Source organism: Chiloscyllium plagiosum, chromosome 29 (assembly GCF_004010195.1).
Source record: "Chiloscyllium plagiosum isolate BGI_BamShark_2017 chromosome 29, ASM401019v2, whole genome shotgun sequence".
NCBI classification, from domain to species: domain Eukaryota; kingdom Metazoa; phylum Chordata; class Chondrichthyes; order Orectolobiformes; family Hemiscylliidae; genus Chiloscyllium; species Chiloscyllium plagiosum.
Window position 1 is genome coordinate 8,023,367 of NC_057738.1, and position 18,557 is coordinate 8,041,923.

An 18,557-nucleotide genomic window follows, 5' to 3' on the forward strand; every position below is an offset into this window, starting at 1 on the left:
TGAGTATTGGAAGTACAGTGATAAAATCAAATAGGAAATTCAGAACGTAAAGAGCAAATGAAAATATATTTTCAAGTAAAACAAGCAAAACTCAAAGAGGTTTTATAAATTGATAAAGCGTAAGATGAAAACATGGGGAAGAGAAAGGTCAATGAGCGATTAAGGAAACGGCTTGGATGTGGAGGCAGAGGATACGAGTATGGTTCTTAATGGATACTTTTAGAATCTCTTCACAAAAGCAGAAACAACATAGTTATTACAGTTGAGGATGAATGTAAAATATTGGATGGAATACTAATACAGTGAGGGAGGAAATGTTATAGCTTTTAATATGAAATTGGTAACATCTAGAAAGGTTCGGACCATCATTTTCCAATCTCCTCTTAGCTACAGGTGGCACAAGACAGCTGGAGGATTGTAAACATTATGCAGCTGTTTAAAAAGAGAAGGAAGGATAGACTAAGTAATAACATGCTAAGCAATCTAACTTCAGTGGGCAAATTACTGACTAACATTCTGACAGCATAAATTGTCACTTGGAAAGACAGATTAATTAAATCCAGTGAACAAGGATTTGTTAAAGGGAGACTATGTCTGATTAAGTGATCAAATGTTTAGAGGATGCAACGAGGTTTGCTGAAGCATATTTTATGTAGTCTACAGATTTTATACAAAGCTTTTGACAAGGATATGAAAAACTCAGCAAAATTAAATAATCATGGGATCCAAGGGGAGGTGGCAAATTGCATCCAAAATTGGTTCAGTGCCAGTAAGCAGAGATTTATGATGAACAGATGTTTTTATGACAGGATGTTTCCAGTGGGGCTCCATGGGCCCTCAGCACTGCATCTCTTGCTTTTGTGGGTACAGATTAATGAGGCCGGTCTAAAGGTAGGGGACACAATTGAGATGTTTGCTGGTGATACAAAAATTGGCCATGTGCTTGATAGTGACTGGACTAAATGAAGACATCAATTGACTCGTTAGGTGAGCTGCAAAATGACAGAAGGAATTCAGTCCAGTGAAATGAGATCCAATACATTAGATTACTTACAGTGTGGAAACAGGCCCTTCGGCCCAACAAGTCCACACCACCCCGCCGAAGCGCAACATTTATCCCTTATCTAACACTACGGGCAATTTAGCATGGCCAATTCACCTGACCTGCACATCTTTGGACTGTGGGAGGAAACCGGAGCACCCGGAGGAAACCCACGCAGACACGGGGAGAACGTGCAAACTCCACACAGTCAGTCGCCTGAGGCGGGAATTGAACCCGGGTCTCTGGTGCTGTGAGGCAGCAGTGCTAACCACTGTGCCACCGTGCCGCCATATGGGAAGGACTAAAAATGCAAGGGAATATTCAACAAATAATAACATCGAAGTGTAGAGGAACAAAGGGAACACACCTCCACAGATCCCTGAAGATAACAGGACATGTAGATAAGGTGGCTAAAAAACATGCAGATGCTTTCATTTATTGGTCATGTCTCAGAATGTAAGAACACTGAGGTTTTGCTGAATCTGTGTAAAACACCAGTAAGGCACAGGAAACCTACAGGAATGTTGCCAAGAATGGACAATTTTAACTATGAGAAAAGATGAAATAGTTGTTTTCTTGAGAATCATGAAGTACAAAATGTATAAAATTATAAGGGAACTGATAGATGGATAGGAGGAACCTACTTCGGTCAGCAGAGAAATCAGTAACCAGAGGAAGATTAAAGGAATCAGTAGAAATATTCGAACATGTTTGAATCTTTTTGCTGTGTGTGGTTAAAATCTAAAATTCAACTTCTGAAAGGCAGTAAACTTCACAACATTAAAAAAAATACTTTGAAATACACTTGAGGTGCTGTAACTATAGAGTTCAGGGCCAAGAGATGGTTTAGGCTTTTCCCAATGGCATAGATACAATGGGCGGAATGGCTTCCTTCTCGGCTGTAAATCTTTGTTTCTTGTGCTAAATTCTGCGGTAATTTGACAGTGATTGTTCTCAATATCAAGACAGTATTTCACCGAATGCGTTATCAAGGATCATTAGCAAAATTGAAGTCATACCTTGCAGAAAGGAAAAACAGTTGTGGTCGTATGAGGCCTCAGCCCCAGGATGTCACTGCACAGTTTCTCAGGTAGTGTGTTCTAGGCTCAACTATCTTTATTCAATAAGGTCGGATCTGATGGTTGCTGATGAATACACAACGTTCAGCACCATTTGCAGGTTCTGAGATACTGAGCACTCTATACCTGCAAGACCTGGAGAACATTCAGGTTTAGACTGATGGCAGCAATTAAGAGTTGTACCCCACAAGTATTAGGCAACTATCACCAATGAGAGAAAACCACACCATTCCACTGTCCAGGATATTCAACATTACCATCACAGAATCCTCTGCAACTAGCATTCTGGAGACTACCTTTGACTCAAAACATGACTCGTAATAAAGCACATGGGATTATACTGATAGTGATTGAGAACTGGTTGGCGGACAGGAAGTTAAGAGTAGCAACATGTAACTATTAACAAGACACAGCAATGATTTTGATAAGGAAACTAAATATAATATCGTCAAGTTTGCAGAAGACACAAAGCTGGGTTGTAGCATGAGCTGTGAGGAAAATTCAGTATGATTTAGACAAGTTGAGTGATTGAGCAAATGCATGCTAAATCAAGTCTAATGTGGATAAATGTGAGGTTATCCATCTGGTAGTAAAAACACAAAGGTGAATTGTTATCTCAATGGTGATAGATTAGGAAAGAGGAAGGTACAATGTCACTGGATGTCCCCTTCAACCATTCACTGCAAGTAAGCATGGAGATGCAGCAGATGAGAAGAAGGCAAATTGGATGTTGGCCTTCATAGCAAGAGAATTTGTGTACAGGTGCAGGTATGTCTAGCTGTGAGTGTACAGGGCCATGCCTGGAGCCATACCTGGAGTATTATGTGCAGCTTTGAACATAGAACATAGAACATACAGCACAGAACAGGCCCTTCAGCCCACAATGTTGTGCCAACCATTGATCCTCATGTATGCACCCTCAAATTTCTGTGACCATATGCATGTCCAGCAGTCTCTTAAATGTCCCCAATGACCTTGCTTCCACAACTGCTGCTAGCAACGCATTCCATGCTCTCACAACTCTCTGTGTAAAGAACCCACCTCTGACATCCCCTCTATACTTTCCTCCAACCAGCTTAAAACTATGACCCCTCGTGTTAGCCATTTCTGCCCTGGGAAATAGTCTCTGGCTATCGACTCTAACTATGCTTCTCATTATCTTGTATACCTCAATTAGGAGCCCTCTCCTCCTCCTTTTCTCCAATGAAAAAGTCCGAGCTCAATCAACCTCTCTTCATAAGATAAGCCCTCCAGTCCAGGCAGCATCTTGGTAAACCTCCTCTGAACCATCTCCAAAGCATCCACATCTTTCCTATAGTAGGGTGACCAGAACTGGATGCAGTATTCCAAATACGGTCTAACCAAAGATACCATATGCTTTCTTAGCAACCCTGTCCACTTGGGTGGCCATGTTAAGGGATCTATGTATCTGCACACCAAGATCGCTCTGCTCCTCCATACTGGCAAGAATCCTGTCCTTAATCCTGTACTCAGCTTTCAAATTCGACCTTCCAAAATGCATCACCTTGCATTTATCCAGGTTGAACTCCATCTGCCACCTCTCAGCCCATCTCTGCATCCTGTCAATGTCCCGCTGCAGCCTACAACAGCCCTCTATACTGTCAACGACACCTCCAACCTTTGTGTCATCTGCAAACTTGCTGACCCATCCTTCAATCCCCTCATCCAAGTCACTCCTTTAATCCCCTCATCCCCTCATACAAACAATAGAGGCCCAAGGACAGAGCCCTGTGGAACACCACTCAGCATTGACTTCCAGGCAGAATATTTTCCTTCTACTACAACTCGCTGTCTTCTGTTGGCCAGCCAATTCTGTATCCAGACAGCTAAGTTCCCCTGTATCCCATTCCTCCTGATATTCTGAATCAGCCTACCATGGGAACCTTATCAAATGCCTTGCTGAAGTCCATATACACCACATCCACAGCTCGACCCTCATCAACTTTTCTAGTCACATCCTCAAAGAACTCGATAAAGTTTGTGAGGCATGACCTGCCCCTCACAAAGCCATGTTGACTGCATTTAATCAAGCCATGCTCTTCCAGATGGTCATAAATCCTAAGACTCAGAATCCTTTCTAACACCTTGCAGACGCCAGACGTGAGACTTACTGGTCTGTAATTGCCGGGGATTTCCCTATTTCCTTTCTTGCCTCCCTCCAGTCCTCAGGTACGACTCCAGTGGAGAGCGAGGATGCAAAGATCTTTGCAAGTGGCGAAGCAATTGCATTTCTCGTTTCCCAAAGCAGCCGAAGACAAATCTGGTCCGGGCCTGGCGACTTGTCAATCTTGATGTTTGACAAAATTTTCAGCACATCAGCTTCCTCTATCTCTATCCATTCCAGCATGCACACCTTATCTGGTCCTTATCTGGGGAAGGATGTTCTGGCTATAGAGGGAGTTCAACAATGGTTTACCAGACTAATTCCTGGGAGGATAGAAATGACAATGAAGAGGACTGGATCAGTTAGGACTATATTCAATCGAGTTTAGAAAAATGAGGAGGGTTCTCATTGAAATACATAACATTGTAACAGGACGAGACAGGCAAATGCAGAATGGGCTTTTGCACTGAACAGGGAATCCAAAACTAGGGATCACAGTCTAAGAATACAGGGCAGGTCATTTCGGACTAATATGAGGAGAAAGTTCTTTAACCAGAGAACCTCTGTCACAGAAAGTACTTGAGGGTAAGACATTGATTGTTTTAAGGCTAAAGGGATCAAATGTTATAGGGCAAAAGCAGGAAAAAGACGCCGAGTTGGATGATTATCCATATTGAATGGTGGATCAGGATAGAAAAGCCAAAGGTTTCTATGTTTCCATCAGCAAAATAGATACTGTGGCTCCAGTAGCAGGTCAGAGGCTGAGATTTCAGTGGTGTGTTACTCACCTCCTCGATCCTCATTGCTTCCCCACAAGGAGCCTGATGGAAGACTCTCTACGTTCCTCATGCATAAATCTTCAGCAATACATAACAGGTTCAATACCATCCCATGTCAAAATAGTCCACTGATCTAACTTACATGCACTAGTAAAAGAGGGAGTGTAAGACCCCTTGTGGTGCAATGATAGTGTCCCTACCTCTGGACCAGGACTCCCAGGTTGAAGTCCTATCTGTTCTAAAGATGTGTGTAGTGATTGTAACAAGGTCAGCCACATGGACCCCATAGAATATGCATTCCCTGATTGGGGCTGTTTATCTGGTCCACTCAAGGACCTCTGGCTGACAGATCTAAACAGGAATGTCAGAGGTTCTGTTTACTCAGAGCTGGCTCTGTGAGGGACCTGGATCAGTGTCGAGGACTTGTCATGTGTAAATAAACCATGTGTGGCTTGGTGACAGGATATTGGCCTCTGTGGAGTTATTTCAAAGGCGAAGGGAGAAAAGCATGCTTCTGAAGGAAATTGGCTCGCAATAACCATCTTTGTGTTGGGGTAGCTTTTCTGGCATCATGCCGTTATTTGAGAAGCTTCACTCGTTCAATCTTGCCTTTGAAAACTGGGTCCAGTATGTGGAAAGAATCCCCAGAACTATGCTACAATGAATACTCCTAGGATTTTGTACAGGAGATAAGACTGCCATTTGGGGTATTGTCAGCCTGTGCAATATTTCAGAGAACATTATATAAGACCTACCCTAGCTTGCTATTTATCTGGATGACATTCTAATAACAGGGAAGATGAATAAGGAGCACTTCGAGAACTTGGACATAGTCCTTAGATGTTTCTTCCAGACAGGCATATGCCTTAGAAGGGAAAAATGTGTGTTTTAGGCACCCCAAGGGCTACAGTGTTGACAAGACCAGATATCACCCATTAGAAGAAAAGGTGAGGACCATCATATATGGCTCCCATATATGGACCAGAGCTTAGGTCTTTCCTTGGGCTTATTACAGAATTACTATGGAAAGTTCATACATCACCTGACCTCCATCCTGGCACCTTTTGCATTTACTCTTAAAAGGTCAGCCTTGGAAATGGTTGCGTAACCAGGCCATAGCTTTCAGTGAAGTGAAGAAACAGCTATCATCCTCTAAGGCGATGGCACACTATGATCTCAAGTGAGCTCTGGTATTGACATGCGATGCCTCTCTGTACGGTACCAGGGTAGTGTCGGCTCATAGATGGCCAATGAGAGGAATATCCAATCGCGTGTGCATCCAGTTCTTTGGCTCATGCGGAGCATAAATATGCCTGGACAGAGAAGGATGCTTATGGACATAAACTTATAATAATATGGACCACAAACCCCTGCTACGTTACTTAAAGAGGACAAGGCAGTGCCTTGGTAGCTTCAGGCCCAATTCAGTGGTGGGTTCCAATAATAAGTGCGTATAATTACAAGTTGGGACACTGTCTGGGAGCAAATGCAGATGCATTGAGTGAATACCACCGAAGGTACTGCCACTGGAAAGGTGTGTAATGGTTTCAAATCTTCAACACACACTTCCAGTCACTTCAGCTGAAAATATCAGACTTTGGATGCAGAAAGATCCTGTCCTGGCCAAACTGAATCAGTTGGTGGTGATTGGAAACAAAAGGGCTGACACAACCAGCATTGACACCTCTCTGGAACCAGACAGACCAGATCACAGGAGATCTGGTCCCGAGCAAAGGTCGCCTCCTTTGGCAGATCTTCATTAGGGTCATCCAGAGGTTTCTAAAATGAACATGTTGGTGAAAGGTTATGCCTGGTGACCAGGATTAGATGCAGACATAGCCGCGTTGGTGGGGCAGAACCCAGAGTGCCAACAAGGACAACAATTACTGCCAGAAGCTCCCCCACATTAATGGGAATGGCTGGATAAACCCTGGATTTGGTTACATGTCAACTATGAAGGTCCTTTCCTTAGCATAATGTCCTTAATCATGTGGATGCCCACTCAAGATGGCTGGACATGCATAGAGTTCATTCATCAAACAAGGGGATGACAATAGAAAAACAGCTCACATCTTTTGCAAAACATGGAGTCCCGGAAGGATTGGTCACAGATAATAGGCAGTCGTTTAACTGCAGGGAATTTTGAATACTTCCTCAAGTCAAATAGTATTTGACAAATAAGGAGATGTCCATACCACCCGTCATCCAATGGTGAGGCAGAAAGCGCAGTCCAAACGTTGAAGGCAGGCTTAAAGAAACAGTCCCCAGCTTCACTAGTTACCAAACTGTCCTGGTTCCTATTTGATTGTAGGACCTCTCCCTCGTGCAGCTACAGGGATAGCTCCAGCAGAGTTGCTAATGGGAAGAAGATTCCGCACCAGGTTAAATCTGATCTTCCCGAACCTGAGGGGTGGGTGAAACGGCATCAGGAATGCCCATGCCAGACACAAGATTCCGCTAAGCAAGAGAAGCAGTTAACTTCAGGGGATGAGGTTTGTTGTAGGAACCATAGGATTGGCCCTGCATGGGAAAGAGGAATGGTTAACGTGAGGTCAGCAGCCCTGAACAAGCACATGGACCACATGAAAGCTGCAAACTCACAAACAGTGCAGGAGCAACACTTGCCTGGCCCTTTAACTGCCTTTCTGAATCTTCTGGAACCTGTGAGTTCTCCCTCTCAGTCAAGCGTTGAAGATACGTAGGAATCTGAGATGGACATGGTGGATGTCAATGCCTTTGCTGTCTGAAGAAGAGAATGACTTTCTTCTGAGAAGCTCCAGGTGCAAGAGGCAAGCGACTGTACGTTACACACTGCCTGTTCAGTGGCAGAGTTGGAGGAACCTGACCCTTCCCCAGGAGGAGCCACAAAAAAGGAACTGACTTATGTCCTCAGACTGACAGGGGGAAAAGGATGGCAGTGATTGTAATGAGGGCAGCTAGGTGGACCTCAGAATATGAGTTCCCTGACTGGGGCCGTTAATCTTGTCCAAACAGGGAGCCCTGGCTAACAGATAAGAACAGAAGTATCAGACATCCTGTTCACTCTGACAGCCAGCTCTGAGGGATCAGTGTAAATAACGGGTGAGTTAGTAATGGGATATCAACCTCTGTGGAAATATGTCAGTGTCTAATAACATCTCTGAACAGAAAGATCATAAGACATCTACTGGTGTATGTCTGGCTGCGTCTGTACCAACTACTACAGTAATTCACTAAGGTTTCCTTGCAGCACTTCCCCAACCTGTGTCCTCTACCACATAGAAAACAATGGCATCAGACTCATGGGAATACCATCTACAGGTTTTCCTCCATTCCACACGCCATTCTGACTGAGGAAGGTATCTCTCTTCTTTCATTTTTCTGCAACTTCAAATCCGATACCTTTGATTTCTTGTCCGGTTCCACTTTTGAATAATATTTAGAGGTCTTTTTTGGGTAACTTGTGGCTTTGTGGGCGGCACGGTGGCACAGTAGTGGGCGGCACGGTGGCACAGTGGTTAGCACTGCTGCCTCACAGCGCCAGAGACCCGGGTTCAATTCCCGCCTCAGGCGACTGACTGTGTGGAGTTTGCACATTCTCCCCGTGTCTGCGTGGGTTTCCTCCGGGTGCTCCGGTTTCCTCCCACAGTCCAAAGATGTGCAGGTAAGGTGAATTGGCCATGCTAATTGCCCGTAGTGTTAGGTAAGGGGTAAATGTAGGGGTCTGGGTGGGTTGCGCTTCGGCGGGGCGGTGTGGACTTGTTGGGCCAAAGGGCCTGTTTCCACACTGTAAGTAATCTAATCTAATCTTAATATAAATTAAGAAGATTTCCGTCAACCTGGAAGTGATTATTGATCTAACTCTGGTAGATTTTTGCAAAACCCCATTCTTTACACTACAATGCACTCTACATATATGGTGAGTACTCAACTCTCTTTTCCAGACATGGCCAATCATTGTTTTCATAAGGATAGTTGAGGTTGGGTAATACATGTTGACGTTTCCAGTAATACCAATCACCTGTAAATATATATTTTAAAATACTGTTGGTAAATGTAGTGAAAATGCAATAAATAAACAAGTTTGAATTGAAGACTACCATGATGTGTTTTACTTATTGATTGAAGAAAAATGTAATTGCTTTGAATGGTTTTATTCCATGCTCATTTTAAACTATAGTGAGTCTTCATTGACACGTAAGTATAGATTGCAGCAAAATGTATAAACAGGTGGCACACTCTTTGAACAGCTATTGCTCTCTTTCTCTCGATTATAAAACCAGTCTGTAACTTGTGGGCCCAAATATTTGCTGAAATCTGTAGTTTATAGATGGTGAGAGATATAACATTGGCAATATCTTCAAATTCAGACTAGGGTCCCTCAATACAGAAAGATCTGGAAAAGAGCATTGTTAGAGATGTTTCAAAAACATCACAATCTCATTGTCAGGTGAAGTCAATTTTGTTCATGTAATTTATACTATTCCATTTATCTACATAACATTTGAGCATTAAATCTGTTATTTACCACATGTTGACTGGTGTTCTGTGAGCTGTGTTACAGGATTGGCTGATTTATGGATTTGAAATTTGATCCAATCAAGTTAAAGAGCAACAAATTTGATTCAAGACTGTATGTGACGTCTGAGTTTCAGCTGGCTCAGTGCCCACTATGCATTTCATAATTGGAATATTAGTTCACAATGCAATCCTGCATAAATATAAAATTGAATTAACTTGAGTAAAGATGGAGCAGTAGAACTAAAACATATTATTTTTCCCATCGGCCTTACAGCTGGTAATATTGAGTATTACAATTTTGAGAGGGAAAGGATTCCATTGTTACAGCAAGGATTATATCTGTTCAGTGTGTTATCTTGCCTCTATCAGGTACAGAAATAGTTCTTAAAAGTCATAATTGCAATATGAACTTAGGTGATTTAAAAACTGTATTCTTATTAAGTGGAGCTGTTAACCAATGATTGCACAGTTTCAGCATCATTCGCATCTTCTTTTAAATAGGGATATCTAGTGGATACAGAATAATGAATGGGTCACGGCATCTCTCTGGACACCCAACACAAACATGCACAGTGTTCTTGTGATCACAGACAAGCTGCACATTAAAGTAATGGAAATCCTTAATAAAGAGTTAATCTATAACCCTATTAATACATACATCACAGATCTGAATGACTTTTGGTTGCATATGAGTATGATCAAACACCGGCTCAATTACAAATCCTGCCAGTAAAACAAAGCAGACAGCAATCTGATTTGACTCGTTTCATTCCTGTCAAAGTGAATATAGTTGGTGGCTTTGACAAACAAGAGATTAATAAATCTGAGTGACACAATTATGAGCTGCAGACTGTAAGATCCACAGATGTCCTCAGCAGCTCCCCCAAAAGGACCTGGAGATGAAGAAGTTGAGTGCTGTGATCACCTGGACAGCCAGGGCAGTGCCTGTGCACCTGCTGCTCTTGGGCAGGTATCAACCTCCTAAAGGCTACAGATGTTTGTATAGCTGCCTGCGAGCCTGAGCCGTCGGAGATATGTTGTTTAGATTTGTTGAGGAAGCAGATCCTTGGTTTTGATCTGAATCTATGTTGAGCATATCACCTCCTTCAAATGCATCTCTATATCCAACTCCTCTAAGCTGTGAGGTTTCACGTGGTTTTGGAGAAAGCTGCTACTTTTGATGGTGGTGTTACTTCTGTTGCAGGCTTCTGGACTGGATCAGTCTGCTGCTGCTCTTTGGAGATCCAAGCTACTGTAGTATTGATAGCTCCGACACTGCAGGGAAGACTTACATTTTACTTTCAAAACATATGATTTTTTTAAGACTTGTAAAAATACATATAACATTTTGGCTTAAATTGCAGAAAGAGCAAAAAAATTTAACTTGTCTCTATGCAGCGTATTCTATTCTTAGGTTTCTCAATACAATTGTAATAATCTTAATGCATACAATAAACATCCAATGTTAGGCATGTAGCCTGTGGGCAAAAGTTTCGAATTAAAGCCTATATCCATGAACCACTCTGGGGTTCCCTTAATGTAGTTTCAGTTTCACAGGTAAGAAACTAAGCAATAAAGATACTATTCTCAGAAGAAGTGGTGAATTCAAGCTAAAACAACTACTCCTATCAGTACTGCCTTTCACTGCAGGTAAGCACAAGTTCCCTGATCTCAGAGAAAGAAAACAAAGAGGTGGAGGAACTCAGCAGATCTGGAAGCATCTGGTTGAAGTAAAACAAAACTAAAGTTCCAAGTCCAGTGACTCTTTGTCAGAACAGAAAGCAGTTGGGAAAGGGGGAGAAGCAAGTCACCTAGATAGCGATAGTGCCCAGAGAGACTGAGGAAAAAAGGAGGCAGACAAAGGGACAGGTGATAATGGGAACTGAATAGTTGAAAATACGTTGGTACGTTGGTACAGGACCTGGGGGTGTGGGGATAGATAATGAACATGAAGGGAAATGTTCACATGCTGAAATTTTAAATCCAATATTCAATCCTGTCGGCACAAAGGTACCTTGGCAGAAGATGAGGTATTGTTCCTCCAGTTTGTGTTGAGCATTGGTAGAGCACTACAACAGGCCTGAGACGCGCATGTTGGCATGGCAACACAGTGGTGTATTGAAGAGGCAGGCAACTGGAAGCTTGGGGTCATTTTTATAGATAGAGTGGAGGTTTTGGTAAACTGCTTCAGCTGACCCCCTTACCCTGTCGTCAGCATAAATACCACCTTTTCCCAACTGTTTTCAGTTCTGATGAGGGTCACTGGATTCAAATCATTAACTCTGTTTTTCTGTCCACAGACGGTGCCCGGTCTCCGGTACTGTCTTTTTTTGTTTCAGATCTCCAGCATCTACAGTTCCTTGTTTCATCTTGCTGATTTCAGTCTTTATGCTGTACTAGTGGGTCAGAATCAGTCAACAATGGCTTCCCACTGAGCACTCACATCCTCCAATCTGATGAGATGTAGGAACAGTATGGATCTGTTGACTGGCTGTGAAAGTTAGCATGGCAAATTAAAGAACAACTTAATTCGGGGAGTGGGGGAATGCTGTTTGTTGATAATGCTGCCTGAGTGCAACTTGAAAGACCACTGGATAATCTTGAGATCCTGACCCAATGTCACCTTTGGGGATTTCCCTCCCCAGGCCTGTTTCCATACTGTAGGGAATCTAATCTAAATCCTTTTGATTGTGGGAATGATTGGGCCCGATGGGGGCTTGCCAATTTAGGAGATTGTTGGATATTGGGACCAAACATGATTCCAGAATCCAGTGGTATCCAAGTCCTGCCCACTTGAATACCCTTCCTGGAGGTTGCCAATCAACAGGCAATTTGGTTATGTACAGTGTGTGGAGCACAGTTAGTGGGAGGGCCCGTTACAGCTCAGATAGGTGCTGCTGATATAGGTGGGAGACCATGACAGCACCTCAAGTTGGAGTCACCTCTCAAGACTTCAATAAACAGTTCAGTTAAGCGTGGTCATAACTGGCAAACCTTCAGTGTGGAGAGGGAACTGCAAGGTGGGCCCACAGTTGCCCTCAGGTACGATGGGATTAAATATCCCCACCTTTAAACTCGCCACCAGGGGGCACTAAATTGAGCCCAGTCTTTATTATTATTTGTGACTGGGTTAGGTCACTTGTTAAGCTCTCTGGAAACATTATGATAGACAGAGAGTGCAGGCCTGTCAATTCCAGTTAGGCGGGAGCGATGTCAGGAAATGAGCAGAGACTGTTAGCTACACCAGCGGCTTCTGTTCGACCGTGGAAAATGATTGTTGTATAGCAGAAAAAACATGCAATGTTCCCTTCATTCATCTCACAAATGCCAGTTGTATGAAACCTTTTAGAATATTGCCCAGAATTGTGTTTTCTCTCCCCCACATGCCTTTCGAGTTCTGGGTCATTGCTGTTCGACGGTTTAGTTTCTTGTGCAAATAAAAAGAGATATATCTCGCAGGGATACTACTTTCTGTGCTGGGGTGGTGTTATTATTCCAAACAGCCTTTCAATGCAGATTTCTCCCCATGACCTTAACAAGTGAGTGCATTGGAAGCTGATCAATAGGATGCCGAGATGGGAGGAGCCGGAGCTTGTCAGAGCTCCCTGGGGGACTCGGTGGGGAGGGTGAGCGTTGTATTTCAGTGGAGTTGCCTTTCTCCTGGCGGTGAGAAAGGACCATTGCCCATTCCCGAATTCTGGATCTCTCCTGATAACTGCGGCACAGAAGCTCGCCAGCAATTCGAAACTTTTTTTCCCTCACTCGGCAGCACCATGGACAGCCCGGGCTTCCACAATCTGGATGCTGTCGGTTTCCTTCAGATTTGGCAAAGATTTGACGCTGATGGTAATTTAAACATTAATTTTACCACTTTTACTGCTAAATGGTGAGATACTTAAGTTCCTGTTATCTGTACGTGGACACGAAGGGGAGATTATATTTGAAAATCTTAATCTGTCTGTAAAGTAGAAATGATTTTCCCTCTAGTGTATTTCGGAAACTTTTGCGATCAAATTGAGACATGAAATATTCAGTAGATCTGAAAGGACGAAGCAAATTAGTTTGAACGAAATGTACATAAATCAGGTGCGTGCACAGCGCAAAAAGAGAAGTGGCTGGAAAAGCTCAGCAGGTCTGGCAGCATCTGTGGAGAGAAGTCAGAGTTAACTTTTCGGGTCCAGTGACCCTTCCTCAGAACCCAAAGTGTACAGTACATTTTGCCACATTTCTTTATGTGGGGGTTTGATTGTCCCTTAAGTTGTGTTCTGTTCTCGACATTACGTTGGTACAATGCTTCATTTTTTTCATTCTGTATGATTCATTCTGTATGAGTGAAGTCAACTATTTATTCCATTGCAGCCTGAGACTTGTAGCAATAATTCACTTCCGTAGTTACTCTGGTTCTTAAACCATCAGCGTTCCTTTTTCTTGCATAGTTTATTGTTTGAACAGACCCCACCCTTGCATTTATTTATTTTATTATGTTTATGTTATTTCCTTAGCAGCTGCATCGGCCTGGAGCTTTCGATTTTTATTTTGTTAATGATTGAGACAGGCCAGGTGAAACCTTCAATTTTGCCACCTTTAAATGTTTCTCTTGAGAGATCCTGTGAAGAGTTTGTACAAGGGGCAGGAATTAGAATTGCTGTCAATTCCTTGATCCATAATCACAGATTTCACCATTTGTTTCTTGTGGAGAAATTACAAAGAGGGAGGCAATGGTAGGATTACTGCTAGACTGTTTTTCTAGAAACTCCATTAATGTTCCGGGGGCGTTCTTTTGTTTTTACTGAATTCAAATACCACCGTCTGCAAAGGCGGGTTTCGAACCATTGGTGAACCGAAGCAGACCATGCGCAAGTGATGTAAGACCTGGACAATATTCAGGCTTAGGCTGACAAGTAGTAACATTCGCACCACACATATGCTAGACAATGACCATCTCCAATAACAGGCAATATAACCGTCACTCCTAGGCATTCAATGGTGTTATCATCACTGAATCCCTAACCATCAACATCCTTGGGGTTACCATTGACCAGAATCTCAACCGGACTTGGCACAGTGGCTACAAGAACAGATCAGAAGCTAGGATTGTATTGGTGAGTAATTCACTTGTTGGCTCCTCAAAGCCTTCACCAGCAGTTTACCATCTAGAAGGCACAGGCAGGAGTGTAGTGGATTACTCCCCACTTGCCTGGATTAGTGCAGGCTCCAATACTTAATAAACTGAACACCACCCAGGACATTGCAGCCCACTTGATTGGCAGCACATCCACAAACATCCACTCTCTCCACCACCGATCTTCAGTAGCGGCAGTGTGTACAATCTACAAGACGCAGTACAGAAAAACTCCTTAGACAACACCTTCCAAACTTACGACCACTTCCATCTAGAAGTTCAAATGTGGAAGATGTATGGGAGCACCACCATCTGCAAGTTGCCCTCCAAGCCACTCACCATCCTGACTTGGAAATGTATTAACATTCCTTCACTATTGCTGGGTCAAAATCCTCCCCCACCCCGTGCCCCAACTGCATTGTGGGTCAATGTACAGCATGTGATCTGCAGCAGTTGAAGGCAGCTCACCACCACCACCTTCTCAAGGGCAACGGGGACAGGCAATAAATGCTGGCCAGACAGTGATGCTCCAATTCTAACAATGATTTTTTTTTTAAAAACTGTGAGTCAAGAGCATTCTAGTTTGCTTTTGGTCATTGGCCACCATTGCTCTTGCTTTTGCATTTGGAATGAATTGGGCCATCACAACATTGGTGCTCATCAGGGCAGTGTCCCCCATTTGAGGACCAAATGTATCAGCATCACCAGGGAGTCACAGATTCCAAAGATGCAGCCAGACTTGCTGAGTATTTATAACATTTACTGTTCTATTTCAGATTTCCAGCATTTGTGGTATTTTATTTTTATGTTTACATCGGTACCATTGAAGAGTTCACTTAATCTATATTCGAAAGAAAACTGTAAGTTTTTGCACACTCTATTGCACACTATTACTATTGCAGAAATGTGGAGTTGCGAAAGTTCTCATTTCAAATGTGCTCATCCTTTTGTGAAGTAAAAATGATCTTTCAACCTTTCTGTGGTTTTTAAGAAGATGGGAACTTGTACTATTACAGTCAATAAAGTATTATTTTAATTTTATTTTATGATTGCTCACTCCAGTCAGGATAATATATTACATGGTGGGACCTGGTTTTTTGAGAGTACTCACTGAGCACACTAGTTCTTCACTGCAACATCTGTACATCCTTCTGCAGCAGCAATTCCAAGCAAAACCACAATACCACTAAAGCACACCAACATTTTAAAATTGCAGCTGTTGAAACTTCTGGGTTTAAGGGACAGCAACATCTCCTAAAAAGCTGTAGTCACTACAAAAGCAACCTAGTCCGCCTTCCTAGAACATAGTTTCTATTGTATATTCTCAAGAGTTGTACACCGAGGTCTATTCTGAGAAATGTTGAATGCAGCGCTTATTACATGTGAATAATGAGGTCAACTTGCTGAAATCAACATAACAGTGAAATAGCTCAGACTCTAGCTAACCATGTTTATCTCAGTACAGATTTAAGGCTGGGTAAGTAGGATTTTGACACGTGCAATTTTATGCCTGAATAAATGCAGCTCGATTTACTGTGCTGTATTGCATTTGTGCTGTTCATTCCATACCCAAAGGTCTTCAGACAGGATTTGCAGAATTTTTTTATGTTATTCAATTCTTCAAATGATTTTATTGAAATGGTTACACTATTTGTTGAAATCTCTTCTAGACAATGGCTACATTGAAGGCAAAGAACTGGATGATTTTTTCCGTCACCTTATGAAGAAACTTGGTGCTGAAGTGAGTCCACATTCTACTTTAACTTGTTAAATAGACCTCATTGTAAGCATTTCCAAGGCAACCAACTTAGTTCCCTTCTGACAGCTGTTTGCCAAATGCAAGTGTACAGAAATGGAAAGGACTCACACAAAAACAAGATACATAGCAACAAGGTCAGTTCTGCCTGTGACTAACAATATATTCTAAAAAAGGTTACTGGACGCAAGACGTTAACTCCGCTTTTTCTCCATAGCTGCTGCCAGACCCAGAGATTTTCCAGCAGTTTCCTTTTTTTTATTGTTAATAATAATGTATTGTTGAAATAAAAGCAAAATATTACCGATGCTGGAATTCTGAAACAGAGAGTGTAAGATTTATTTATTTAAATGGAGGACCAACATCATAAGGTAATGCTCTGAAGTTGGGGAATTCAACGTCAAGCTTTTAAAATGTCTAAACAGAAAATTGAGGTGTTGTTCCTCAAACTTCATTAGAACATTGCAGCAGGCCCAGGACAGAAATATTACCAAGAGAACAAGGGGACAATCGAGATGGGAGTTCTGAGTAATTGCTGCAGACAGAATGAAAGTGTTCCACAAAGTGGTTTCTTTGTCTGTTTGGTCTCGCCAACATAAAAGAGTCAGCATTGTGAGCAGCATATGTGGTAAACTGATTTGAATGAAGTACAAGTAAAATGCTTTTTCACCTGGAAGATGAGTTTGGAGCCTTGGACAGTGAGGAAGGAGGTGGTGAAAGGAACAAAAATAAAGTAAAAGGAGGGTAGAATCAGAGATGGACCAAGTGAAGTGAGAGAAGGATGGAAATTGAAAGCAAAATTGATTAATTTTCCATTTTCAGAAGAGTTGTGGAGCGGGCCAGAGAAGGTCTGGAACAAGGAATGTTCCACTTTCCGTGTTCCATTGCTCTTTTAGCCCTGTTCTGAGGAAGGGTCACTGGACCCAAAATGTTAACTCTGATATCTCTCTACAGAGGCCACTAGGCCGACTGACCTTTTTCAGCAATTTCTCTTTTTATTTCTTATTTACAGCATTCAGTTTCTTTCGGTTTTTATTCCTCTACATCATCTGATCCCCTTGCTCTTCCTGTTCCTATGGAGAAAGTGAGGACTGCAGATGTTGAAGGTCAGAGTCGAGTGTGTGAACTCCCCAACGCATCAAGAACAGAAACCCCCCAGTCCTCACCTTCCACCCCATCAACCTCTGCATATGTTGCATCATCCTCCACCACTTCCACCACCTACAAACAGACCCCACCACTAAGGATATATTTCCCTCCCCAACCCTATTAGCATTCCAGAGAGCCCATTCCCTCCACGACTCCCTTGTCAAATCCACGCGCCCCACCAACTCTCACCCCCAATCCCAGCACCTTCCCCTGCCATTGCAAGAAGCGCAAAATCTGCACCCACACCTTCCCCCTCCCCTCAGTCCAGGGACCCAAAGGATCCTTCCACATCCAATAGAAATTTACCTGTACCTCCACAAATGTCATCTACTGTATAGGTTGCACCCGATGTAGTCTCCTCTACACCTTGAGGATTGTTTCAGAGAACATCACTGGGACACCTACACCAACCAATTCCACCACCCCATGGCTGAACATTTAACTCCCCCTCCCGCTCTGTCAAGGACATGCAGGTCCTGGGTCTCCTCCATTGCCAAACCCTAACCACCCGACGTCTGGAGGAAAGCATCTCACCTTCCACCTTGGGATCCTGCAACCCCACAGGATTAATGTGGATTTCAATATTTTTCTCATTTCCCCTCCCCCCACCTTATCCCAGTCCCCAGCCTCCAACTCGGCACCGTCCTCTTGACCTGTCCACCATCTTTCCCATCTATCCGCTCGACCCTCCTCTCCAAACTATCACCTTCTCCCCCACCTATCTATTGCACTCCCAGCTACCTTCACCCAGCCCCACCCCCCTCCCATTTATCTCTCCACTCCCGAGGCTCCCAGCCCCATTCCTGATGAAGGGCTTTTGCCCAAAACATCAACTCTCCTGCTCCTCGGATGCTGCCTGACCTGCTGTGCTTTTCCAGCACCACACTCTCGACTCTTCCTGTTCCTATGTCAAAAGTATAAAAACTACCATTTTCCAACTCCTTCCAGTTCTGAAGCGTCATACCAGACTCAAAACATTAACTCTATTTCTGTCTACAGATGCTG

General features: G+C 43.0%; 1 protein-coding gene across 2 annotated transcripts in view; it reads left to right on the forward strand.

The window, feature by feature from the left end:
* The first annotated feature begins 13,061 nt into the window (after nt 1-13,061).
* The window catches only part of scgn (secretagogin, EF-hand calcium binding protein), a 58,998-nt gene continuing 53,502 nt past the window's right edge, over nt 13,062-18,557 (forward strand). Inside the window, exons 1-2 of one of the 2 annotated variants that reach the window (XM_043719098.1) lie at nt 13,062-13,371; nt 16,318-16,388. In XM_043719098.1, the coding sequence (XP_043575033.1) occupies nt 13,101-13,371; nt 16,318-16,388 (342 nt within the window). In that variant the 5' untranslated portion in view covers nt 13,062-13,100. Of the gene's footprint in view, nt 13,372-15,359; nt 15,508-16,317; nt 16,389-18,557 lie in introns of those variants that run through there. The other variant, XM_043719097.1, reaches the window with a different exon arrangement.